The sequence below is a fragment of the Amphiura filiformis genome, chromosome 5 (genome assembly GCF_039555335.1).
Source record: "Amphiura filiformis chromosome 5, Afil_fr2py, whole genome shotgun sequence".
Classification (NCBI taxonomy): Eukaryota; Metazoa; Echinodermata; class Ophiuroidea; order Amphilepidida; family Amphiuridae; genus Amphiura; species Amphiura filiformis.
The window spans coordinates 59552865-59580273 of NC_092632.1; the positions used below are offsets into that span (position 1 = coordinate 59552865).

General features: G+C 45.6%; 1 protein-coding gene across 1 annotated transcript in view; it reads left to right on the plus strand.

Moving 5' to 3' along the window:
* Positions 1 to 27409, plus strand: part of LOC140153454 (coiled-coil domain-containing protein 170-like) — a 31996-nt gene that overhangs the window by 1564 nt on the left and 3023 nt on the right. Inside the window, exons 2-8 of the mRNA XM_072176211.1 lie at positions 3541 to 3611; positions 3971 to 4031; positions 5676 to 5792; positions 6947 to 7336; positions 15881 to 16066; positions 24308 to 24625; positions 26820 to 27020. Of these exons, the coding sequence (XP_072032312.1) occupies positions 3541 to 3611; positions 3971 to 4031; positions 5676 to 5792; positions 6947 to 7336; positions 15881 to 16066; positions 24308 to 24625; positions 26820 to 27020 (1344 nt within the window). The remainder of the gene's footprint in view (positions 1 to 3540; positions 3612 to 3970; positions 4032 to 5675; positions 5793 to 6946; positions 7337 to 15880; positions 16067 to 24307; positions 24626 to 26819; positions 27021 to 27409) is intronic.

Below are 27409 nucleotides of genomic sequence, written 5' to 3' on the forward strand. Positions count from 1 at the left end.
ATTATAGTTACATATCCGCTTCGAGAATAAGAAATTGCGTAAGCTGATGTATGGTCCAGTGGATAGAGCGTTGGACTGGGAATCTGTTATGAACAATTTTTGTGGGTTCGAGTCCCCATGTGGCTGAATTTTCTTTCCTTTTTTCTCTCTTTTCTCATTTTTACTTCCTTTCTTTCCTCTTTTCTTTCTCTTTTTTCATTTTTTTTTTCATTTCTTTCTTCCTTTCTTTTTCTTTCTTACTTTCTTTTTCGTTCTTTTCTTTCTCTCTCTTTCTTTCTTTCTCTTTTTCACTATTTCTTTATTCTTTCTTGCTCCTTTCTTTTTAGTTTTATTTGATTGATTCGCTGACTGCAGTGAATCGTGATTGATTGTTTTTCACTTTATATAATTCAGAAATTTGTAGGCCTGCTTAGTCTGTCTTTTTTAATATTCTTCCCAAATTCGATTTGCAAATAATTGCTTTTTGATATTGTTGTTGATGTTATTGTTGTACCCTATTACATTGTAATCAGGGGAATAGCAGCATTGATTTATTTCATCAAAGATATCAAGGCTATAAATTCAAAATCAACACATTTTCCAGGGCGTAGCTTGACGATTAAGTGCCCCAATCAATTTTAAAATTTATAAAATCCTTATGAAAATTGCGAAAATGGCTTGTACCCTCCCCGCATCCGACCCGCATGTCGCCTCATCATAACCCCCGCCCGCCCCGACTCACGAGCTCCGGGCACGAGCTAAGCCAAGTTTCATGTCTTGACCGTGGATCAATATTCTATTGTAAGTAGGCCTCACGTCCCAGCACGCTTGTTCATTTTCTGCATGGCTGTTTCTGTTATGAACTTACGCCTCTGAAATCAAGCGCATGAAAAACTCTCGGCTAACCTTAAGCTTTCATTTTCCTGTAAACAATTGAGGAGTGATTACCGAATACAATAAAGCTGCCCTACCCCAAACATAAACATTAAATTCTGTAAACAAAGACTGAACTTAAGTCTAGCAAGTTCCCTTGTACCTACTTCAGTATTTGTACCAAAATTGAATAGCTGATTAGGGAAATAACGCTAGCGACCAATCATGTACACAAGCATGCAATCATAATCGATGCATGCATAAATTGATGCATAAGGCAATTTAAAAAAAGCCTGGACCCTTAAAAACAATTTTCCCTGTTTTTATTTAGTGGACGCAAATTGCGCTGCAAATAACGCAATTGCGTATTCTTAGCAGCCCTAGTTGAATAGCTGTAAAATTTTAGTGAATGAATAATAAACTAGGAAATATAGGATAATACATGTATACCATTTCTATTAAAAAAATTTGTGTTAACTTTCCAAATTTTGTGTCCACTTTCCATTATTATGTTTACATGTTTAGGGAATTTTCAAAACATTTAAATGGCTCCGAAGCATTTATCCCTTTAATATTGACAGCCCCAAATTTTACCCTCCCTGGGGCTCGTAATTATCCCTTTAAATACTTAGTTTTTACTTTGGGTTATTCAAGTTTAGTTTTTTTTATTTCACCCTATATTTTGAGCATAAATGGGATTTGTGCGATTTGTGTTCATTCTCTGAAAAGGACTCTTAATTCACGTTCTGGAATTGCATGTGTACACTGTGAAACTTAAGTGCCCCCTCCCGGCATTTAGAGTGGCTTGAACAGTGTGTCAGAAATTTTGAGCTGTTCCTCGTTAGAAAAAACTTCCTCTAGATGTCATTTTTATCAAATAAGCACTTATTAAAAAAATTACAATGTTTTGTATTGTTGGTCGAAGCAGCCAAAAACTTGATTAACATTCTCAAATCATTATGTTAATTATTATTGAAAAATAACACTTTGATACCAATATAAAAAAAAATTACAATTGACCAAAAATAAATTACTCATCACTAAAAAGCTAACAAGACGCAAAGTAAGCAAGGACATAGGAGTGAGGACACGGTACCCTGTAATGTGTGTGGGAGAATTGAGGAGCCTACCCCCTGCATGAGCTTATTTTGATTTTCTTGATCAAGAGAATAGTTAGAGCTGTTAAATATATGATCTGAAGTGAAAGCCTTATCTTGAATGTTTATTTCATTTATTATTATTCATATTCAGCTATTAAAATGGTATTTCGTGATCCACAGCCGCATCACTCCACTTTTCTCAAAAAAAGTTGAGATGATCACTGGAAACATCTAGCTACATAATGTTTATGTACAAAAACTTTTTTTGCAGATTACTTCGTTCAGCAAAATATATCAACAAATTTGAGTTATGTTCTGGAACAATGAAATCACAACACTGGCCTATAATACACATAATCATGCATAACTTGCAAACACAAAATCGGAATCAACTGAAATTTTGGGAATACATTTTTTCGTTGATATCTGCTGAAAAATATCATAAAAAGACGATGCCAGGATCACAAAATACTCCTTTAAATATATCTAATTATGTTTTTAAGTACACTGTAAGTCACAAGAACCACAATTTTTCCCTATACACTACACACATGCCAACATTTTCTACCACAACATGCATTTTGCAAATTGGATACACAACTAAGATGGGGTTAAGTATACATTTTTGGAAACTTTTTACCACATCAATCCAAATATGCAGTTAAAATAAATGTAGGAATACTCTAAAGATGATTTGTTCAAATGTAACACACATATGCCTCATCACTATCATCACCATTATGGTGCATCTATGTATTACTTAAGGTGGTACACTACACCCCCTGATAAATGTTGTGACTAATTTTGCATTTTTCTCAAAAAAATAACTACACACTGGTAACAAAAGTTATATGTATAATATAGGGGCAAGGAATCCAATTATTTCACTGAAATTTCAGTGATTCAAGACAAGTGGTTCATTATATATGAAGAAATGAGGTACATTCTAACGGCCCCTCTTTTCTTATCATAATAATGTACCACTTGTCTTGAGTCACTGAAATTCCAGTGTAGTAACTGAATTCCTTGCCCCTATATACATAACTTTTCTTACCAGTGTGTTATTATTTTTTGAGAAAAATACAAAAATAGTCACAAATTCATCAAGGGGTGTACTGTAGTACCACCTTAACAATGCTATATTTTTCAAATGACAATTTAGCAAATTGAAAATTAATCTCACATATTTTAGTTGTTGTCAAAATATTTATCATCCCCATACATTTAGGCATTACATGGACATGCTAACATGCATGTTCCAATGTTCCATGGTTCCAACACACATAATTGCGTTTAAGATTTATTTTCAATGATACACTTTGCGAGTTAATGTACAATGCGTGTTTACAATATACTTGACAACCATTGGCTGCTAAGTAACAAATATATTATGATCTAGCAAGACTTATCCATGCGTAAATTACATCACCAGATCACTGAATGAAGGTCTGACCGAGCTCGCTCACTTAGCTTATTGATGTTACCATGGTTACCCAATGAGCTACTCGGCTTAATTGCATATTTTTGTTTCTAGATATTTTTGTTCAGCTGTACATATAATTGTTCCTTTTTATCATTTCTGTTACAGCTTCATGATCAAGTCAAATTATACAAATCTGAGTTAGATAAGAAAGACAAGCTTATTCAAGATTTGTCAAGGTAAGGCAGACATATAATGTACAATTATGTTATTTTTTTTCAAGCATGGTATAAAATATTTTTAATCATAAAATAGATTCAGAATGTCATTTCAGAATGAAAATTTCAGTTGTGAATTATGCAAAATGTACATGTTTAGAAAGAAGGAATGTAGAATTACAACAACAGTTTGTTTACATAATATCTAGTCTGATATTGCATTTCTATGTGATTTTCCAGTGCGATCGCATGTTTTGTTCATCGCTGCGATTTGTTTATGTATACAGCCTGTAAACAACAAGTATGTCAATTTTCAACAATACAAAATATGAATATATTATGTATAATCATTTGTCATTGTTCTATCTCTTATAAAACAGAACTGATTTAAGACCAACCAGCCCACTCTTCACCAGAAAGCATGTTTCATTTGAAGATAAGGTATGGGTTATTTTGTTGCTTTTGAATTTGATGTTATTATTTTATTGGATAAATTGTAAATAATTTATAAAAGAAATTTTCCAATATATTAAATTAACAGAAACCTAAATCTTGAGTGTTGTGAAAAATTTGCAAAATGAACATTCCAAGTGTATGATTATGAAAAAACATATGCTAGACATCAGTGTACTGTTGAAATACCTGTAGTTAGGAGCAAAAGTATCAAACTTGTTTTGTCTGTATAAATTGAGTCCTATTGGTTTCTGGAAGTGTGTTGTTCAGATCACTAGCATGAATCTGTCTTGATATGTGGAGGTGGGGACATTCAGCCTGAATTGTCCTCCTAGGCTCAAACTCAAATTGAAAACTTTGATGTCACACTGGTCCACATTAATGTGACACTAAGACTTCAGACACCCCACTCTTTCACCCACTCTTTAATTTGTCAGTTCTTTCATTCTCAGTTCTTACCGGGTTCTTTATAAATGTTTCTTTGTCATAATTTTAATTATGAGGCTTTCTTTTCATTTTATTAGTTTGCATTTTCACTATCTACACTGCAATGTCATGTTTGCAAAATAACTTTCAAAACCAAAAACGAAAGTACACTTCCTTCAGGTTTTCAGTAAGTAAGACTAGAATAATAGTGTTTATGGCATTTATCAGGTAAAATAATAATGAGATCAGAAAACAAAACCAAAACTGAAAAGAAAAAAAGGCTCATAAGGCCAAATAAAAAATAAAACATGTTTCACGTCCCCTCCCGCTTCCTTTTTTGAGGTTTCTTCAATTTTATTTTTATTTTTTGAAATTCAGTTATAACTTTTCAAAAAATATGTCTAGGAAGTCGAGATGCTTTCTATAGCCTTGCTAACATACAAGAAACACTTTTGTAAGGTTTTGTGATAGTAAGAGGGGCCTATCTCTCAGAACAACAAATAAAAAGAGGCCTCCTCCTTTTTCCAGGCATTATTGTTTATGCTAAAACAGCTCGAATTATGGGTATTTACACCAATTTTGCGATAAAAAATAAAAAATAAAAAGCCCCCTCTTCCTCCTTTTTTTCAAAAACCCGGACGTGAAACATGTTTTTATTTTACTTGGCCTAATATAAGTAAATTTTCATTTGTAGCCTTTCTTGTCATTATTTTTGCCCCCATTAGAAGCAAGTAAATCAGTCATTTTTGCCCCCATTAGAAGCAAGTAAATCAGTCATATTTTGACTCTAAAACCCTTCATGATAACTGGGAAAACACAAATTTAAAAGTTCATAACTTTTAATCTTTATTCCATGCAACATTTGTCTCAAATGACCCAAAACACTGATTTGTTGAACAAAGTATACCCTTTTTCTTAAATTTCCTTGTTTTAAATACCCTATTCACGATACGTAAGTACAGTGCCTGATCATGAAAAAGACCCTTTTACTTGAATCTTTGGCCACATGATACCCCCTGGTCAATGACCAGTGGCCCCCCTGGGATTCTTATTTCATTTCAATAACGTTCTCTCTATTTTGTAATATACTTTACTTGATTAAGAAGTTTCATTGTCACGACCACTACTCTTAAAATGCTATTCAACATGAGCTAAACACAATTTTAATTACAATCGGCATTATTTTGAATCTTATTCTATTTCTAGCATGAGTACCGTGATCCTGCACCACCAAGTACTTACTTATCACATTTACGGTTGTCAGACTTTCAACGGACAGAATTGGCTTCTCTTCAACTCAAAAATGAACAACTCGAAGCAGAGGTAAGTGGGTCATTTTTTTGGCATTTCCATAGCAATATTTTGGTTAACAAAAAGTACATAGCATCTGAAAGTGGCGAACTTTTAATGAAAATAAATGTTAATATAATAGTATACTGAAAAGTTTAGAAAACATGTATCTCGTTAGTGGTAGTTCCTTTCATTTTTGCAGAGGCTGACACTATGACAGTAAAATTGTTCACTTGATTTGTTGGGAGGGTTAACCCCTGAGCACTACCTGCCAATCTAACATTGCCTTTGATTGGTCATTTACATGATATTTTCACTTTAATCACCAATCAGAATGGAGCTTGTGTGGTGTTTTTGTGTGGTGAAATTATTCTAACAATGTTGCTGATTGGGCAATTGATAATGAAAACTTCATTTAGGCCAATCAGCAGGTAGTTCTCATGGGGAAGACCACCCCTATTTGTCTGATTTCATATCTTGTAATTTGGGGCATGTGTATACATTATAAATATGCCAAAAAGTCCTGTTTGAAAAAAAAAATGAAAGAATTTCATGTTATAAAATAATGTTCCACATATAACCAGCATGCTTATATAGCTTTTATCACAGGCTTTTTAGCCTGGCTTGAGCATTATGTTTGAGCCTGATGAGTCTGCATCAGAACCCAAATCTAGGCTATTACAAAGTGACCAAACAAGCAAACAAAATGTTATAGTTTTGCAGCCACAGCATATAGATATAAAAGGCTGTATATTTTGCCAATTAAAGGAGTATTTCTTGAACCTAGCATCCTCTTTTTATGACGTTTTTCAGTAGATATCCAAGAAAAAAGCTTATTCCCAAAATTTCAGTTGATTCCGATTTTGCGTTTGCCAGTTATGCATGATTATGTGTATTACACTGCTCCATAGACAATGTGTTGTAATGTCATTCTGGTATACCAGAACGAAATTCAAATTTCACGATATCTTTGCTAAACGAATTAATCTGCAAGAAATTTTTTGTACATAAACATTATGTAGCCAGAGATATAAAAATCTCAAATTTTTTTGAGAAAAGTGGGGGGATGATGCTGTGGATCATGAAATGCCCTTAAATACTTTCAGTGACTTTAAGTCATTGGTGGTGTTTCATGAGTTTTATGTTCTTGATGTGACTAATGAATTGTAACACATTTTGAATTTCAGCTCAAAGACACACAAAACAAAGTTCTTGCAAGGGAACTCCAAATCCAAGAACTACAAGGTCAAATGGAGCAATACCGGAAAGATGGGGCACAACAGATGGACATTATCAAAGATCTTAGGGTTCGTGTGGGTGAACTCCATGAGGCAAGTAGTCACATAGAGACAGTACACAGTCGTGGAGAGCATACCATCAGTGCACTGCAGCATGAAGGGAAAGAACAAGCACAGCGAATCTTCGAACTGGAATCTCGCATACGGGATTTGACTTTAGAGAGAGAGGAATCTGAGCAGAAGACGCGTAGTCTGGAACGGAAGTACAATGATGTATTTGTGCAGCTGGGTGGGGTAGTGACTCTTGATGAGGAATCACCTGAAAAATTGTCTGCAAAGGTAAGATGAATATGTTTCATAGGCTCAGCTAAAGCTGAATTTATACTCTATCACTTTTGCAGAAAAGCGATTTTCACGCATGCTCAGTGTTTACTTACATTTCCAGAGCGTCAAGCCGATCAATCGATTCAAATCGCTGAGGCAAAAACGATGTCGCTTTTGCAAGTTGAAGAAATCTCAACTTCCCAGCGATATCGCTTGACACGTGAACATGGTGAATGCGTCAACCAATCATTTTCAACCAACTGGATCTATTATTTTGCTAATTAATTTACCTTTCTCGATTATTGACTTTTGGTGATGAATTCATTCAAAACAATAATTATTGACTGCACCTGATGTTTTAAAAATGTATTTTGTGGCATTTAGAATATTTTAATTGTCGTCTGCAATCGCTATCGCCGTGATAAGTATAAATGCAAAAGCGACAGGCGATGCATCGCAAAATTGGGCGATTGCCCATCGCTTTCCAAAAGCGTTTAATCGCAATCGCTCGGTGATCGAGTATATATTCAGCTTAACAGCTGGTATGTAATCAATGCTGTCATTGTTTTGGGTGGTAACTACTTCAGTATATTGGGTTGGATCTCCATGGTATGAGCATGTTTTCATCATCTTAAAGCGCTCCACAGACTCCGAATATTGTACGTACAATATTGTATGTAACATATATACGGTATTTAATATATTGCCATTCTATTTCCAGTAATGTTTAAGTTCTAACGAATGTTTGATGACGAAAAATCGATAATATGTTACATATAATATCTAGTAGAAATATATTATCGAGACTCAGTACACCGGTCGATCTTACCGTTTCCGATGTTGATTAAGATACTTCTTGCATCGATCCCGAGATGCGGAAAAAACCAATAGTCATTTTGTCCCACATAAATGAATAAATAACAAAAAACCCGATCCCCCGAGTGGACTCACCCATCCGGTGACGTCACACACGATAATCATCCTTATCCTCCTTGGTTTCTAGATGAGATAGACGTGTGGATTTTTCTTTGCCAACGCTAAGTATCATTACTGAACCAAAGGATCGAGATATACAGTTTGTTTGTTACACCTGAAGTAAAAACCAACCAGTATAGTACGATAGGGAGATAGTTTTGACGACATTTTTCGGCTAGAAAAGTGAAAAAAAAAAAAAAAAAACTTAGCTTGTATGAGTGTTTCCGTTCAGATATCACGGGACACACGTTTTCAAAATGGCGCCCTTAGGACGCCATTTTATTTTTGTTCTCACGTAAAACAACTATAGCAGACTAGTAAGTTACAATAGATGTTTGTACAGTACTGTGTATACATGTATGGTGAGTGATTATCGCTATGTTTATGGTGTGCTCTATCGTTATATCTTTCAGTACGCTGGCCTGATGACGAGTTACTGCTAAGAGTTCGTGGGTTTCAAGGACCAGCCTGACAAATCTATAGCAAAAGGTTTTCAGTTTTTCATCCCTTTGTATATTTTTATATCATACCACTACATCTGCGACAGCCACTGTGCGTGTGGGTCTGCTTATTGGGCTTGAGCTTGTGTTCGGGGGGGTAGTGCTATACGCTCCCCGATTTACTACAACATGTCCAGGCCTTGTCAATCCTGCCCTTCCCTTGTGGCAGAGTGGGACCCGCATCCACTCTGCTACACCCACAGGGATTGTTCTAAATTTAATAAGTGTGCATCTTTTTGCATAGGCTTATCGGACGTACATTTCGAAGATTTAGAAAGTAGCGCTCGTTTGGGACTTCGACACAGACAGAAAACGAAGACCAAGAAACAGAAGGCTACAGGTAAGGTTGATATGGTAGGTACTCGCGCGGCCGGCAAGGGCCACGCTAAGGTAACCTCTGGGGCTCCGGTCCCGGCAAGCAGGCGGACCCTCCGGGACTGCTAGCGAGCCCGAAGGCCTAGCAGCCAGCGAAAGCACTGACAAACCGTCTAAGCTAGTAGCAGGCAGCAGGGCGGTACTTGCCCTAACAGGCGAGTACCAGTCTACCAGTGAGATCTCTAGCGAGTTTCTTGCAGGTGGACGCCCGTCTATTGCTGGCGAACGAGCGGGTCTAGCAGCCGCGGCAGTAGCCGGCGATGGACAGTATGCCAAGGGTACCCCGGGCTTGCCTGGGCTGAATCCTAGCATACAGCGTGCGAACGGACCTCCGGGCTTGCCTCGGCCGGTCTGTAGCACGCAGCGTGCCAGTGGAACCCGGGCTTGCCTGGGTTGATCCACGACACGCAGCACGCTTTCGTTCCCGCAAGGGTCGAATGAAACGTGCATGGGTTTAGCAGAGACGATACCGGGGCTAACGCTCGGGTGTAGTCTTAGCAGAACCAACTGGGGTTGTCACACGGCAGCGTTCCATGGCGGGACCGCCGAGTGACACCTTGGGCCTTGGAATGGCTGCCGGCTGTCCTCCGGGACTGGCTAGCGGCTATACGGGGTTGGGCTCGCAGTCTCTCACGGGACAGCGACCCAAGTAAACGGTGGCAGCTACCGAGACGAAGCTACGGCTCGACTTCAGTGGTAGCCACTATGCCCGCGCCCATAGCTGCCGTGAGTGGTCCGCCACACACAGCGACCTTGGGCGAGGCTCAAGAGGTTAGGGTAGGTAGTTTGAACAGCCTGGCTGATCAACAACCCACTTATGTCCTCGAGAGCCAGCAGAGCGTGGGTGATCCATTACAGTCAATGGGTCAATTACCCTCTTATGATCGATCACTATCTATTCAGCGGAGCATGGCTCCATTGATTGATACTGCCTATTCAGGTAGCGAGGTGTCTGATCGGGGGTATACACGCTCAGCTACCCGTGATACTAGGCAAGCTCCTTCTAGCCAAGGGACAGCCAGTATAGCGGGTACCCATACACACGGCTTGATCCTCTAGCGGGAACGCTGTGAGGCATGGGTACAGTGGTGCGCAGCCGGGAGCCCTACCGGGCACCCTACGCTACAACCACGCAGGTACCGCAGTACTGCGTCCTGGTTGCCACAGTCTCTGTGGCAACAGGGGGAGGCGGTGCTGGTACTGCCGTTCCATGGGGTTTCCCTGGTGGCGGATCCTTTCAGGGTCAGCTACCGACAGGGTATGCCCCGTGGTACCCGCCGCAGGGTGGTTTCTTCCACGGTCTAGCACCGTATCAAGCGCCGCCTAGCGATGGGCAAGCAGTACCACCAGCTGTTACCCAGGCTGGGCGGCGAGTGGCTAACCCTGATACAGCTCAGGGTAGGCCGCACGCTGCTATGGCTAGGGCGACAGCAGCGAGAGCGCGCGGATCCCGGGTGCTATGGCTAGCATCTCGGGGTCTGGCGGAGTACTCCCTCTTCTGCTGGTGTTCAGTTGGCTAGCCACACGGTGGCAACACCTCCTTGTCCACCTTCAGATGCCCGTGCGTCAGATCTCTTCCTCATCAGAGAGTGAGTCAGAGTCTGAAGGCGAGGGAAAGGAGTCGGAAGATGAAACCAGTAGCGACTCACAGTCTGATGAGGCTGTGCAGGTAGCTTCAGGTATCCTTCCCCGCTTCCCGTGAGGAACTCGCTAGCAATGGTCTGCCTGCGGACACCGCTGAGGTGATGAGCCGTGTGGCCCAAGGTTTGGGCCTGGCTTTCTCTCAGGAGGAGTCCATTCAGGAGGACCAGGGCATCTTTTCAGTAGGATGCCCAGCTAGCTGCGTCCTCACAAGGGTCGCCCGCACTTGCATTCCCGGCGGACCTCAAGGGTAGGTTTCAGAGGGCTGTCAGGCTCGCTGGAGCTTCGGACGCCGCGTGCTTGCACACTTCCACTGCGTGTTTCGCAGGAGGACTACTGAAACCTACCTCAGGGTCCCTGACATGGATCCAGACGCGTTGCCAGCGCCTGCCGCTAGCGGCTAAGGCGACGGGTCGTTCTCCCCCAGTGGGAGGAGGAGCTAAAGCTCATCGATAAGCGAGCACGCCGCTTATCAGAGTCTCTAAGCGCCGCTACCACGCTTGCCGAGCACCTCGGTAGGAAGGTAGCGAACCACCACGGGCAACGTCGGAACTCTTCCATGAGGTTAATCTGTTAGCGGTGCTAACAGCTAACCTCAACGAGAGTTCTATGGGCCTAGCCCATAGGATGTCATCTCGCCGCCGGGAGAAGGCCTGCCTGTCCCTCCAGTCAACTTATGGCTCTGACTTTGCTGAAGTCAGACTCGGAGGGACAGGGGCTACTCTTTGGACAGGCCTTTTGCGCTACGGTAGAGGACCGGGCAAAGAAGGCCACCAATGAGAGCACTCTGAAGAAGTCAGAGGCTGCCCTGACCAAGGGGAAGGGCAGTAAGGCGAAGAAGAAGCACAAGAAGAAAAAGTCTTCTAAGCGTTCTTCAGCGCCAGCTCCGGCTTCAGCAGGACGCACACCACAGACTACACCCGAGCCCGAGGCTACTCCAGCACCTCCCAAAAAACTGGGAAGCGCAAGAGTAGTGCTGGATCAGATGGCAAGCCCCTAAGAAGAGCCGTTCTTCTAAGGGTGGCAAACCAGATCGGTCCTGAGGGCACGGCGGTCGACAGTCCATGCCGGCAGGTTTGACTTCCCACAGGATTCCCCTGTGGGCGGCCGCTGTGCATTACGCCCAGAGATGGCATGCCATCTCACCGGGCGCCTGGGTATTGTCAGTGGTCAGTGGGGGTTACAGGCTGGAATTTACCAGCCACCCCTCGTGCGCCTGCACGATTCAGAGGTCCACGGTAGTGCCGCCAGACGGCCCCAGCGTCGGGCACTACTGTCAGAGGTCACTCAGCTTCTCACGAAGCAAGCGATTGTCCCGGTCTACCCCCCTTTCACCAAGGGGTTTTGGAGCACATTTTTCTGGCTCCAAAGAAGACCGGCGACTGAGGCCCATTCTGAACCTCAAGCCGTTGAACGAGTTCATCAGGCCCAAGAGGTTCAGAATGGAGACTCTCGCCGGTGCTAGCCTGCCCCATCAAGGGTATGTGGGCGGCATCGCTAGATCTCTCGGACGCATATCTGCATGTTCCGATTGCACCTCAAGATCAGAGGTTTCTACGCTTCAAGGTACAGGGTCAAACTTACCAGTTTCGATGCCTGCCATTCGGCTTGTCCACCTCCCCCAGAGTGTTCACACTCCTGGTCAAGGCGGTGGCAGCGTACCTGAAGCGCAGGGGAGTCAACATGTGTTGCTACCTGGACGATTGGTTCATTTACGGACGCACCCCGCTGGAGACACAGTGTCTCGTGGAGTTAGTAGTCCGTACGGTGCGGGACCTGGGATTTCTGATCAACATCAAGAAATCCAATTTGGTCCCGACGCAGACACCACTATTCTTAGGGGCCCAGATCAACCTCAAGGAGGGGATCGCGGCGCCCTCACCCGAGAGGGTGACGAACATGGCGAGGTGTGCCCGACTCTTGGCCGAGTCAGAGGGGGCACCCGCTGTGGCATGGATGAAGGTTTTGGGCCTTATGGCCAGTATGGTAGACCTTGTACCGTACTGCCGCTTTCACATGAGGCCTATACAACTACACCTTCTAGCCTTTTACAGGCCCAGTCGTCACCCAATATCCCTCGCGGTTCCGATGTCGGAGACCGCGCGAGAGGAACTCTGGTGGTGGCCCCATCAGCCCAATTTGACTCAAGGTGTCAGGTTTCCTGCACCAGTGGTGCGTCACGTAGTGACGACCGACGCGTCAAAGCTGGGCTGGGGGGGCCACATCCACGGGGACTCAGTCTCGGGCCTATGGTCGGCCACGGAGACGGAGTTCCATATCAACCTTCTCGAACTTTGGGCAGTGGAGAGAACTCTCCAGCATTTCGAGAAGGTGATCGTGGGATCTCATATCGTTGTCCAACCAGACAACACAACCGTGGTGGCCTACCTCAACAGACAAGGGGGCACCAGGTCACCACGGTTGTGCCTGCACGCACCACGCCTGATAGGGTGGTGCAAGGCCAGGCAGATTACGTTGAGAGCGATGCACATAGCGGGAGGCACCAACATCCTCGCGGACGATCTGTCACGAGGAAAGGTGTCGGGACCTACAGAATGGTCCCTTGCTCCGCAGGTCGCCCAGACGATCTTCGAGGTGATGTACCACCCTCAATAGATTTGTTCGCATCTCATCGAAATCATCAGCTGCCGTGTACTGCTCGAGGGTCGCAGACCCACATGCATTCGCCGTGGACGCTCTGTCCGTAGACTGGGGAGGAATGACTGCTTACGCTTTCCCCCCGATCTCACTGCTCGCAAGGGTAGTGACCAAGATCGGGAGGGAGGATTGTAACGTCATTCTGATAGCACCGTTCTGGCCGAAACACCTGTGGTTTCGACCAATGGTGGATCTACTAGCGGCACCGCCGCGAGTACTCCCCGAGTTATTAAATCTACTCCGGATGCCCGGAGGAGAGGTACCAAGCCTACCACTAGAGCACCTGCAGTTAGCTGCATGGCCCTTATCAGGGAACGTGCGGCGGAGGGAGGCTTTTCATCAGAAGCTGCTTCTCTCATCGCCGGGGGAGACGAGAGTCGGCCCGCCGGACGTATAGTCAGCGTTTGGCTCCCTACTACGCATGGTGCGAGGAGAGAAATACATCTCCCACTAGAGCCCCTGTGCCTCTAGTGGCAGATTTTCTGACAGAAAAGTTCAGGTCAGGACTTCAGCAGGCAACGATAGCCAACTACAAGTCAGCCATTCTCTCGATTCATCGGGATTTGAAGACGGGTCGACTATCAATTCAGATGGGTCCCTAAGTCTTCTTCTCGACGGTATGTTCAACGAGCGCCCGCTGAAAGGAAGGTGGTCCCTCCATGGGACCTCAACACAGTCTTGGAGTATATTAAGGGTCCCCCTTGAGCCCCTGTCAAAAGCGACCCTTAAATACCTCACTCTCAAGGCGGCCTTTCGTCTGGCGCTGGCTTCGGGACGGCGATGCTCGGAGTTGCACGCAGTCTCGAAGTCAGCCTCCGTATTTACTAACAACGGAGCGACGCTGTTTCTTCGCCCGGATTTCCTTGCAAAAAATGAGCGAAGTACATTCCGACACTCACCCCTCTTCCTGCCCAGAATTGGGCAAGGTTTGTCAATAGCCGAAGACAGGTTGTGGTGCCTGGTGAGGGCGCTACAGCACTACCTTGGCCGAACACAAACCTTAAGAGGGGCTCATGACCGCTTATTTATCACCCACGCGGAACCGCACGGTCCAGCCGCTAAGCAGACTCTGGCACGGTGGCTGGTCCAGGTGTTAGTGGACTCGGGAGCGGCAAAAGACGCTCGCCCCAAGGCCCACTCAACCAGATCTATCTCATCATCGTGGGCCTACCATAGGGGGGTCCCCATTGAGGAGATTTGTCAGGCTGTGTCCTGGAAGAACCCGTCGTCCTTTTCCACGGTTTACTACAAAACGTAAGCCAACGACCAGGCGATAAGTTCACCAGGGCAGTTCTTGGGAGATAACATAGTGGTTGGGTATCAGGTGTTTTTCCAGACAGTCAGAATTCCAACATGGTAAGAACCAGTGTTTCTATTCTTAACCACTGCACTTTCAGTTCAGGGGTTTTTGTCTGTTCACGTAGTCTTTCTGTTTCCCGGCCGTGAGGGGGGGAAATAGTTTGACCTCGCGATTACCATGCTACCCACTCCCGATCCTTATCAGATGCTGGCCAATCTTGTACCTCCATCCGTCGGTTACTTGCTAGATCGATCTTTCAGATGTTGATGCAAGAAGTATCTTAATCAACATCGGAACGGTAAGATCGACCGTGTACTGAGTCTAGTCCCAAAAAGTAATGTTTGGTGCACTCATAACCGGTGCGATCTTACCTTTCCGATGTTGATTATCTCGGACCCGCCGCCCCTACAAGTTTGGCCGAGTAGGGGCTGCCCAAGTCGGATAAGGGATGATTATCGTGTGACGTCACCGGATGGGTGAGTCCACTCGGGGATCGGGGTTTTGTTATTTATTCATTTATGTGGGACAAAATGACTATTGGTTTTTTCGCATCTTGGGATCGATGCAAGAAGTATCTTAATCAACATCGGAAAGGTAGATATCGCACCGGTTATGAGTCTACCAAACATTTTTGTTTGGGACTATTTTTCGTCATCAAACATTTGTTAGAACTTAACCATTACTAGAAATAGAATGTCAATAGATTAAATAACATATATATGTTACATACAATATTGTACATACAATAAAAAGTCTGAATACTGCTTTAACCTGAAGGGCTAATTCACTAAATCTTGGCACAATGGGTTTTGCTAGTCTATTGATAGATAACCTCAATGAATGTAAAATCCAGATATCAGATTTGCACATATTTTTGTGGTGAATGGTAATAAATTGGCGAATAGTTATCAAATTGTGTGTGTATAATATCAAAAATGGATAATATTTTAGGTCAAAGTTTCTTAGAATATGTTTGAAGCTTCAAATATAAATGTAAACTGGGCTTTCGGCTGCCAAGTTGAAAAAGCAACCTTCCACAACATTGTGAAAAATCAAACTTTAACTTCTTCCATCCACCCATGAAAATCTTAAATCTTAATCCATCTCTAGATCCAAGAATTGATGTCTGAAAATCTGACATTACGTGGTAAGGTATCCAGTATTGAAGACCAAATGGGCAACACAGAGATGGAAGCTAAAGCAGGCAGGGAGACTATTCAACGTCTCGTAGCAGAGATTAACAAGGAACAGAGACTTCAAGTAGACAACATTAATTCAGTTGAAAAGATGAGACTGGTAGGTAACAATACTCAATGATCATTTAAAGCCTTAATGTATGATTTCCGTCAAATTTTAATTTTTTTATTCTTTATTCAAAATATTGAAATAATATTAGTAATAAATGCTGGGAAGGGTTTTTGTCCATTTTAAGTTGAAATAACAAGGTAAAGTTAAACAAACCCCACTGGTTATTTTGGCCATTTAACATGCAGATCTATGGGAGGACATATTATCATAATTGTTAAATTATGATAATATGTTGAACTTTGCTCTGTTGACCTACAAAGACAACAAATTTGTCCGATTCCATTTAGGTGCAAGTTGGGACATGTGTAGACATTACAAATATGAAAAAAAATCAGGTTTGAAAAAAATTAACCAATTTCATATTATAAGATCGTATGTTATGGCTTTAATGCCTTTATTGACATGGATGTATTGATATCACAAGTGTGACAAACAGGGTATTTGCTAAGATTTGACAAGTGCCTGTCATTTTCATCTAGACTACCTGTCCAAAATTTGACCCTGAAAACATAAACCAAACCTCTGCCCCTTGAGTTGGTTCAGTTAGTTCAAATGGATATTGCAATTCGCCAATCGCATGGTCATCTCAAAACGAGGTTCTACCAGCAGAGTACTTTTTTGCGCATGCATTTGTAGGGAGAACCTCGTTTTGGTAGCAAGATGGCCGATCCATGCAAAGGGCTAGTATCCTTGATTTATTAGTCTGGTCTTGTTTTGAGTTCACAAAACTTATTCAAGCATTACTTTTAGAATTTAGCATATGTCATAGGCATTAATTTTGGCTGCCTCCTGAGGAAACTGCCTGTCTAAAATGACAGGTGGACAGGTGGCTAGCTAACACCCTATAATTTGGTTCACCTCAAGTTTGGTAGTGACGTCAATACTATTTCGCGGTTGCGCCGCAAGCGTGCCGACAAATCGCTCCTGTACGTGTGCGTGTACACTCCGGGCGTTTAAATTTACGCGCGCGATTCGATACTGTGGCGAACAAAATACACACGTACGTCACTTCCAAACTTGAGATGAACCAAATTATAGTGACAAAGTCTGTATTTATTCAGTGTTGGTAAAATTATTTCCATTGTTGATATGTTTGTGTAACTTACCTTGACTCAGTACACCGGTCGATCTTACCGCTTCCGATGTTGATTAAGATACTTCTTGCATCGATCCGAGATGCGGAAAAACCAATAGTCATTTTGTCCCACATAAATGAATAAATAACAAAAACCCCGATCCCCGGTGGACTCACCCAAAAGGTGACGCCACACCATATGATCGTCCCTTATCCTCCTTGGTCTCCGACTGACACAGACGCGTGCCTATCGATTGTTCATAGCACTGTGTATCAATTTCTCGACCAAAGGCGAGATATACGGTTGTAGTTTCACACCTTAGGTAAAACCAAACCGGTATTGTTCGGCTGAGGATAGTTTTGACGGCATTTTCTGGCGAAAAAGTGACAAAAAACGATCCAAAACTTAGCTACATATCGTGCCTCCGTTTGTATACGGGACACACGAGCAATTCAAAATGGCCGCTCGTTGTCGCCATTCATTTTGTTTCCCACGTAAACAACCATTGCAGCCTGTAAGTTACAATCAATGTTTGTACATACACATTGTATTTCATGTACGGTAGGTTATTGTTGCTATGTTAGGGTGATTACTCTATCGTTATGTCTTCATTACCGTCCGATAAGACGAGTTAATCAGATATTCATACGGTGGGGATTGGTAGGGACCCGTCTGACATTTTAGTAATAAAGTTAGCCAGTCCTTACTTTACCACTAACGTTAGCGACCAGCCTCCGTGCTCAGGTTTGCTTACTGGGCTTGAGTCGCGTGTTGGGGGGGTATTCCCCCCCTCCCTTTTCTCCTCGCTCGCCTCGGCCCTGTCGGGCTTGCCCTTCCCTGGTGACGGAGCGGGACCCACACCCGCTCTATTTCACCCACAGGGAGTGCTCACGATCTTCTAGATGTCTTTCTTTTGCTTAGGACTCTCCGAGTTCCAGCTTGACGATTGGGATAGGCTCCGTCATCGCCATAAGACGAAGAAGAAATCTACCAAGGGCACTGGTAAGGTCGACACGGTGGATTCTGCTGTGACAGCCCCTATGGGTCATGGCAGGTCTGCTTAAGGGGCTCGGTCCCCGGACAAGCAGGCGGTTCCTTCGGGACTGCTAAGCGCGTCCAAAGGCTCAGCAGCCAGCGAAAAGCACTGACTATACGTCGGAGCAAAGTAGCAGGCAGCAGAGCGGTAACCACCAGCGAAAACCCAGCGGGTTTTGCAGCAGGAGGATACCAGTCGATCACGGTAGATTCTGCTGTGACAGCCCCTATGGGTCATGGCAGGTCTGCTTAAGGGGCTCCGGTCCCGGACAAGCAGGCGGTTCCTTCGGGACTGCTAAGCGCGTCCAAAGGCTCAGCAGCCAGCGAAAGCACTGACTATACGTCGGAGCAAAGTAGCAGGCAGCAGAGCGGTAACCACCAGCGAAAACCCTAGCGGGTTTTGTAGCAGGAGGATACCAGTCCTCTAGCGAAAATCCTCACGGGTTTTTAGCAGGAGGACACCCGCCTGTTGCAGGCATATCTACGGGCTCAAACAGCCACAGTAGTAGCCAGCGACGGGCAGCATGCAAGGGTACCCGGGCTTGCCTGGGTTGAACCCTAGCATGCATGGGTTCAGCAGAGACGATACCGCAGCTAACGCTGTGGGTGTAGTCTTAGCAGAACCAACTGGGGTTGTCACACGGCAGCGTTCCATGGCGGGACCGCCGAGTGATACCCTGGGCCCTAGAATAGCTGCTGGCTGTCCACAGGGACTGGCTGGCGATTATTCAGGGGTTGGGCTCGCAGTCTCTCACGGGACAGCGACCCAGGTGCATTCGGTGGCAGCTACAAAGGCGAGCTACGGCTTGACTTCAGTGGTAGCCGCTATGCACCCGCCCATAGCTGCCGTGAGTGGTCCGCCACACACAGCGACCTTGGGCGAAGCTCTAGAGGGTACAGTAAGTAGCTTGAACAGCCTAGCTGATCAACAACCCACTTATGTCCTCGAGAGCCAGCGGAGCGTGGGTGATCCATTATCGTCAATGGGTCAATTACCCTCTCTTGATCGATCACTGTCAAATCAACGGGGCATAGCTCCATTGATTGACGCTGCCTATTCAGGTGGCGAGGTGATTGATCGGGGTATGCACGCTCAGCTACCCGTGGTACTAGGCAAGCTCCCTCTAGCCAAGGGACAGCCGGTATAGCGGGGTACCCATACACACGGTTGATCCCCTTGCGGGGAACGCAGTGAGGCATGGGTACAGTGGTACACAGCCGGGAGCCCTCACGGGCACCGACGCTGGAACCACGCATACAGCGGTACACAGCCGGGAACCCTCACGCCATGCTAGTACCGCGCCGGTACCACGCCAGCACACAGCGGGATCCCCAAAACAGGGAACGCAGTGTGGCGAGGGTACAGCGGTCCACAGTTGGGAACCCTCACGGGTACCCACGCTGATACCGCACCGGTACCGCAGCACCGCCTTAGTCGCCACAGTCTCTGTGGCAACAAGGGGAGGCGGTGCTGGTACTGCAGTACCATGGGGTTACCCTGGTGGCGGATCCTTTCAGGGTCAGCTGCCGGCTGGGTATGCCCGTGGTACCCGCCGCAGGGTGTTTCTTCCACGGCCTAGCACCGTGGCAAGTGTCGCCAGCGATGGCCACGCAGTACCAACATCAGCTGTTGACCAGGCCAGCCGGCATGGGGCTAACCCAGATCTTGATCAGGGTAGGCCCGTGCTGCTAGCGCTAGGACGACGGCTGCGAGAGCATGCGGACCCAGTGGTGCCATGGCGGATACCTCAGGGTCTTGGGAGTACTCCCTCTTCTGCTGGCAGGTAGTCGGCGAGCCACACAGTGGTTATGCCTTCTTACCCGCTTTCAGATGCCCGTCCTCAGTTACCGTCATCATCGGAGCATGATACGGATACTGTGGACGAGGGAAAGGAGTCGGAAGCTGAGTCCGGTAGTGACATCACTACAACCTCCTTCCCCGCTGCCCAGCGAGGGGAGCAACAACACTGATCTTCCTCCGGACACCCCCCTAAGGGGGAGTCCATGGAGGAGGACCAGGGGATCCTTTCAGTAGGATGCTCAGCTGCTGCTTCCTCACAGGGGACGCCTGCACTCTCATTCCGGCAAACCTCACGGGTAGATATCGTGGGGCTGTCGAGCTCAGTAGAGCTATGGACGCCGCGTGCTTTGCACGCTTCCTCTGCGTGTAAGCGGAGGACCACAGGACCTACCTGAGGGGATCCGAGAGGGACCCAGATGTCGTCAAGCGTATCACGCTCAGACAACATCTGAGCTCTTCCGCGAGGTGAGCCTATTAGCGGTGCTAACAGCTAGCCTCAACGAGAGCTCCATGGGCCTAGCCCATAGGGTGTCCACTCAGCGCCGGGGGAGGGGCCTGCCACTCCAATCGCTCAACGCGATGGAAAGGCAGGGTCCTTTTTCTCTTTGGATGCTTCTGCGCCACGGTGGAGGACCGTGCAAAGAAGCTACCAACGGAGCACTCTGAAGAAGTCGGAAACTGCCCTTACCATGGGTAGGAGCTCCGACTTCAGCAGGCCGTGCACCACCAACAGTACCCGAGCCTACTACCTCTGCAGCACCCATTTCTGGGAGGCGCAAGGGTAGCACAGGAACAGCTGGCAAGCCCCGAAGAAGAGCAAGCGCTCTTCCAAGGGAAGCTAGGCAGAGCATTCCTGGGGGGCTCAGCGGTTTTTCCACAGGGGGATCTCCCAGTGGACGACCGCTATGGCTTTCACCCAGAGGTGGGAAACCATCTCTTTGAGCGCCTGGGTATGGTCAGTGGTGAGTGGGGGTTACAGACTGGCAACCCAGTCTCCCCACATTCGTCTGCACATTTCAGAGGTCCACAGTAGTGCCGTCAGACGGCCCCCAGCGTCGGGCACTACTGACAGGGATCACACAGCTTCTCACGCAAGCGGGCGATTGTCCCGGTCTACCCCGTTCTACGGGTGATCTTGGAGCCATTGGCTCCAAGGAAGACCGGCGACGGGAGCCCCATCCGGAACCGCAGGCTGTTGAACACGTTCTTCAGGCCCAAGAGGTTCAGAATGGGGACTCTCGCCTCGGTGCTAGCCTGCCCCATCAGGGGCATGGGAACAGCATCGCTAGATCTCTCGGACGCCTATCTGCATATGCCAATCGCCTCTCAAGATCGGAGGCATCTGCGCTTCTAGGTACAGGATCAAAATTACCAGTTTTGATACCGCCATCCGCCTGTCCATCTCTCCCAGGGTGTTTAACACTCTTGGTCAGAGCGGTGGCAGCGCATCTGAAGCACAGGGGTGTCAACATCAGTTGCTACCTGGACGTTTGGCTCATATACGGACGCACTCCACTGAAGACTACGGGTCTCATGGAGTTGATAGTCCGTAGGGTGCAGGACCCTGGATTTTTGATCAGCTCAAAAAAGTCCAGCGTGGTCCCGACGCAGACACCACTATTTGTAGGGGCCCAGATCACCCTCACGGAGGGGTTCACGGTGCTCTCACCCGAGCGGGTGACGAACATGGTGCGGTGTGCCTGACTCTTGGCCGAGTCTCGGGCAAAACCCGCTGTGGCATGGATGAAGGTGGTAGGCCTAATGGCCAGTATGGTAGACCTCGTACTGTACTGCCGTTTCTACGTTAGGCTTACCCAACTACACCTTCTAGCCTGCTTGCAGGCCCAGTCGTCACCAATGTCACTCGCGGTTCCGTTGTCGGAGATCGCGCGAGAGAACTCTGGTGGTGGACCCATCAGCCCAATTTGACCCAGGGTGTCAGGTTTCCTGCACCCCGGTATGTCACGTAGTAGCGACCATAGGCCAAACGGGGCTGGGGGTCCACATCCACGGAGACTCGGTCTCGGGCCTATGGGGGCCATAGAGACAGAGTTTCACATCAACCTCCCTCGCTTACGAGGAGGTGATCGTGGAATCACATACCGTTGTCCTGACGGATAACACAACCGTGGTAGCCTACCCCAACAGACAAGGGGACTCCGGGCCACCACGATTGAGCCTGCATGCACGACACCTGATAGGGTGGTGCAAGTTCAGGCAGATTACGATGAGAGCGATACACATCGCTGGCGTCACCAGCATCCTCGCGCACAATCTGTCACGAGGAAGGGTGTCGGGACCAGCAGAATGGTCCCTTGCTCCGCAGGTCGCTCAGACGATCTTCAAGGGGATGTACCACCCTTCGAAAGATCTGTTCGCATCTCATCGCAATCATCCACTGCCGGTGTACTGCTCAAGGGTCGCGGACCCCCAAGCATTTCACCGTGGGACGCTCTGTCCATAGACTGGGGAGGATGACAGCTTATGCAGTCCCTCCGATCTCACTACTCATGAGGGTGGTGGCCAAGATCGGGTGGGAAGACTGCATTGTCATTCTGCTAGCGGCAAGGCCGCTGGCACTCCCAGGTACCAGATCTACTCCGGATGCCCGGAGCGGAGGTACCAGTCTATCACTAGAGCACCTGCAGTTAGCTGCATGGCCCTTACCAGGAACGCAAGAGCGGAGGGATACTTTTCATCAGAAGCTGTTTTCTCATCGCCGGGGCTAGACGGAAGTCTACCCTCCGTGCACGTATAGCCAGAGTCTGGCTCCATACTACGCTTGGTGCAATGAGACAAATAGCTCTCCCGCTAGAGCCTCTGTGCTGCTAGTTCGGAGTTTCTGACAGAAAAGTTCCAAGCAAGACTTCAGCGGGCCACTGGGGCCAGCTATAAGTCAGCTGTCCTCTCCATTCACCGAGGTTTCGAGGACGGGTCGACTATCATAGCCGATGGTTACCTTATTAGTCACGCCTCGACGGTATGTTCAACGAAAGTGTCTACTAAAAAGGAAAGTGATCCTCCTAAGGGATCCCAACACAGTCTTAGATTACTTTAAGGGTCACCCTTTTGACCTTCCGTCAAAAGCGACGCTTAAATACGTAACTCTCAAGATGGCTTTCCGGTTTGGCGTTGGCTTCGGGACGGCGGTGCTGAGTTGCACACGGTCTCGAGGTTAGCTTCCGTGTTCACAAACACTGGAGCGACACTGTTTCGGGCGCTCTGTTCTCGTGACTACTGAACGGCGCGGTGCATACCGACATTCGTCCCTCTCCAATCCCCAGGGTTGGGCAAGGTTCGGCTGAAGCCAAAGATAGGCTGGGGTGTCCGATAAGGCGCTGCAGCACTATTTCTTCCGAACACAAGCCTTCCGAGGGACTCACGACCGCATTCATCACCCTTACAGAGTTTTTCGGTCCAGCCGCTGTCGCAATGGCTGGTCCAGGTGTTGGTGGGGTCCGGGGATCGCGAAGGTTTCGCGTCCACGACCCACTCGACACGAGCTATCTCATCATCTTGGGTATACCGTTCGGTTGTCCCTTGAGGAGATCTAGTAGGCGGTGTCCCGGAAGCCACCTTCGCCCTTCTCTACGATACTTCCGCTTACGTTAGTAATCAGAGACGGGCGGGAGGTTTACCGGGACATTGTTCGGGCGATCATAATACGGTGGTGTACGGGTACCAGGTTTTCAGACTATACAGAATACTCAGCATGGTAAGAACCAGTGTCGCTATTCTTAACCACCAAACTTATTAGTAAGGAGGTTTATGTCTGTGATCGCGTGGTCTTTTTGTTTTCCGACCGTTGGGGAAAATATTTTCTGACCTCGCGAAAACCATCGTTACCGCTCCCGATCCCTGATCAGATGCTGACCAATCTTGTACCTCCATCCGTCGGTTACTTGCTAGATCGATCTTTCAGATGTTGATGCAAGAAGTATCTTAATCAACATCGGAAACGGTAAGATCGACCGGTGTACTGAGTCTAGTCCCAAACAGAAATGTTTGGTAGACTCATAACCGTGCGATCTTACCTTTCCGATGTTGATTATCCCGACCCCGCCACCCCTACAAGTTTGGTCCGGTAGGGATCCCAAGTCGGATAAGGGGCGATCATATGGTGTGACGTCACCTTTTGGGTGAGTCCACCGGGGATCGGGGGTTTTGTTATTTATTCATTTATGTGGGACAAAATGACTATTGGTTTTTCCGCATCTCGGGATCGATGCAAGAAGTATCTTAATCAACATCGGAAAGGTAAGATCGCACCGGTTATGAGTCTACCAAACATTTCTGTTTGGGACTATTTTCATACAGGAAAGGGACGCAGCTCTTCATGACCGAAATGAATTTGAACGTGAAAATGAGCTGCTGAAAGAACGACACGATACCAACAAACGTGCCTGGGAGAACACAAGGTATGAACTGAATGAGCACTCCTCCAAGATGTCCAGTATTACTCAGGAGAACAAGAGTCTACAGTTTGAAACACAAGTGGCCCGGTCTGGATTCAAAGCATTTAAAGAGGCTCTTGCCGAGTTACTATCAGAGCATGATACTACATGTGAGCCAAGAGAAGATGACATTAAAGAGAGGGTGAAGCATTATAGGATGGCAAGCCGGGAGAACAATGTGGTGAGTAGAGATTGGGATGTATATGTGACCTGCTTCCATTAAATAAGCGTAAGGTCGCAAGTTTGTGGTTTTGAGACCTCCAAATTGTTACATTGCTATTCTTTGTGTGAAGACACCTGTATAGTCAGTGGCGTGTCCTTTGTGAATGGTGACATAATGGGCTATTCCAGAAATTAATGGCACCCTCCCCCCAAAGAAGACATGTGAATTTGTACCATAAAGTTTTGGGAATTCCCATTTCGATAAAAAAAATGCTTTAAAATATTGGGAATTCCCAGTGACCCTAAAGAAGACATGCAAATTTTTGCCAAAATTTTGGGAATTCCCATACCAAAATTTTATCCAAAAAAATTGGGAATTCCTATTTTGATAAAAAAAATGCTTTAAAATATTGGGAATTTCCAGAGTACCTAAAGAAGACAGGCAAATTTTTATCAAAATTTATGGGAATTCCCAAGCCTAAAAAGGGGTACTTTTCTTGGGAATTCCCATGTCTTCTTTGGGTTGCCTCAATATACTGCCCTTTTTATTTGGGAATTCCCACTGCCAGAAAAAATGCTTAAAAATATTGGGAATTCCCATAGTACCAGGCAAATTTTTGCCAATATTTTTCCAGAGCAAAAAATGGTTAAAATTTTTAGGAATCCCATGTCTTCTTTAGGGGGTGTGCCTTTAATTTGTGGAATAGCCCAATATGCTGTATTCTGTATTCAATTATGTCCCCATGCTCAAAGGACATACCACTGCCAATACAGGTGTCTTCACATAAAGAATATCAACTCAACAGTTGGATCGTCTCAAAACTCCCAACTTGAGACTCTACGGTCATTTCAAATATGGAAAAGTGGTTTAATCCTTCTTGTCTTCCATGAGTAACCGCATCAGAGCGGGTATAATCTTCCTTTCATGAGCAACCACTACGTACATGAAAATAAATGTTGACACTGCAATTTAAATGAGATAAAGAAACATAGCAAACAGTGTTGTCATTTTTTTTTTGGAATTGAAATATACCTCAGGTGTGAGTGACAGGTTTATAAAGTGTACCTGATCCAATCAGACCAAAGTTGGCAATTTTGAAAATTGAGTTGTTACTATTTTTGATTTGGCCAGCAGGCATAATTAAATGCCCACGTAAGTATTACTTGTTAGCAAATTTACAAACTTTCGCAATTTGCTTGTTTTTCATTGTTTTTTGCTCCCTATGTATGCCTATATCTCAATAGAGGTTAATATCCACTTCACTCATGTGTGACTTCTAACAAAAGGCGCTGGTATTCCCGTAGTATTCCTCATTCACACCAATTCAATGCACGACCTCGGAGTTACTTGCATGACTTTGGCGCGCTATTTTGAAACAGTCATGGCTGCACATGCAGGTACTTCTTTTTAAAATCCTAAACAAGGTATAGCAGTCGTTGATAGGATATGCAACTTATAGAACACGGATAACCTCTATTACATTATTGCCAACCAGGCGGCGAGTGGCATGATAGAGCCGGCAACTTGTGAAACCGCCTGGCCGTATGGCATTTTCCATATACTCGGTTAGTTTTGCAGGGTTCATTATCGAACCCCAACGGTTTTAGCATGTATTTATATTATTTATTAACATAGGCCTATTTGTTTGTGATATTTCAAGCGTTTTAAAATTTCAAAATAATCCCATTCAATTACACGGTTGACGATGGAAATTTACTGAATTTAGAGAATGCACGGTGCATACCACCTGTTTGCCAACTTTGGTCTGATTGGATCAGATAGTATTACACTTATGTGACCTCTCCCACAAAATAAGCTTTAAAGTTGGGAGTTTTGACTCAAAGACATTCCAACTGTTGAGTTGATGTTCTTTATTTTAAGACATCTTAATTGGTAGTGATATGGTTGATCCTTTGTGAATGGGGACAGAATTGAATACAGAGTACAGCATATTATTATGTCTTCATTCACAAAGTACATGCTGCTGACTCGTACAGGTGTCTTCAAACAAAGAACAGCAACTTAACAATTGGAAGGTCTCGAAACCACCAACTTGCAACTTTACGCTCATTTCGTGTGAGCAGGTCACAGATTGTCAAATCTTGTCTTTAACCAGTATTTGAACCATAAATTTATAATTCTTCATTTTAATATTGCAGTTACATTTTAAAATGTATTTTAATACATTTTTTCATATTTTCAATTTGTACAGCATGTTGAAGCCCTTGAAGCCAAGATCAAGCATGTGATGAGCCAGTTAGAGGGCCAGTCCAATCTTCATCAAGCTGCATTACGCAGATCAAAAGAATCTGAGCAACTATTGGATGAGTTGAGGGCAAAGATCAAACAGTTAGAGGGTGATGTTGCTACAGGGGATGTGATTAAAACTCGACTGAAATCAGACAAGGAAAGAGTAAGTTTGAAAAACAATACTAATTTAGGAATAAGAATAATTAGATTCATACTAAGTTAGGAAGTATGTTTAGTTGTGTGGGGGGTGTTTGTAAATACAGTTAAACGAGGATACACACATTTTTATGGCTTACTGTGATTTATTGTGTCGCCTGAACATATGTTCAGGAGCAGTCGTGTATTGGCTTAGTTGGGGGGGGCAAAGATAAGAAATAGTCCTGATGGGCATCATATTCACCGGCGTGTCCAGGATCTGTTCCTGCGGAGGGCTCAGAGGGGCTTTCAGAGTTATGCGGGGGGCTAGTGGCTAAAATCGCATAAAAATGGCTGATTTTACATGATTTTTAACCAAGTGCTGGGTTTTTCAGCCCCAAAAGCCCCCTGGACATG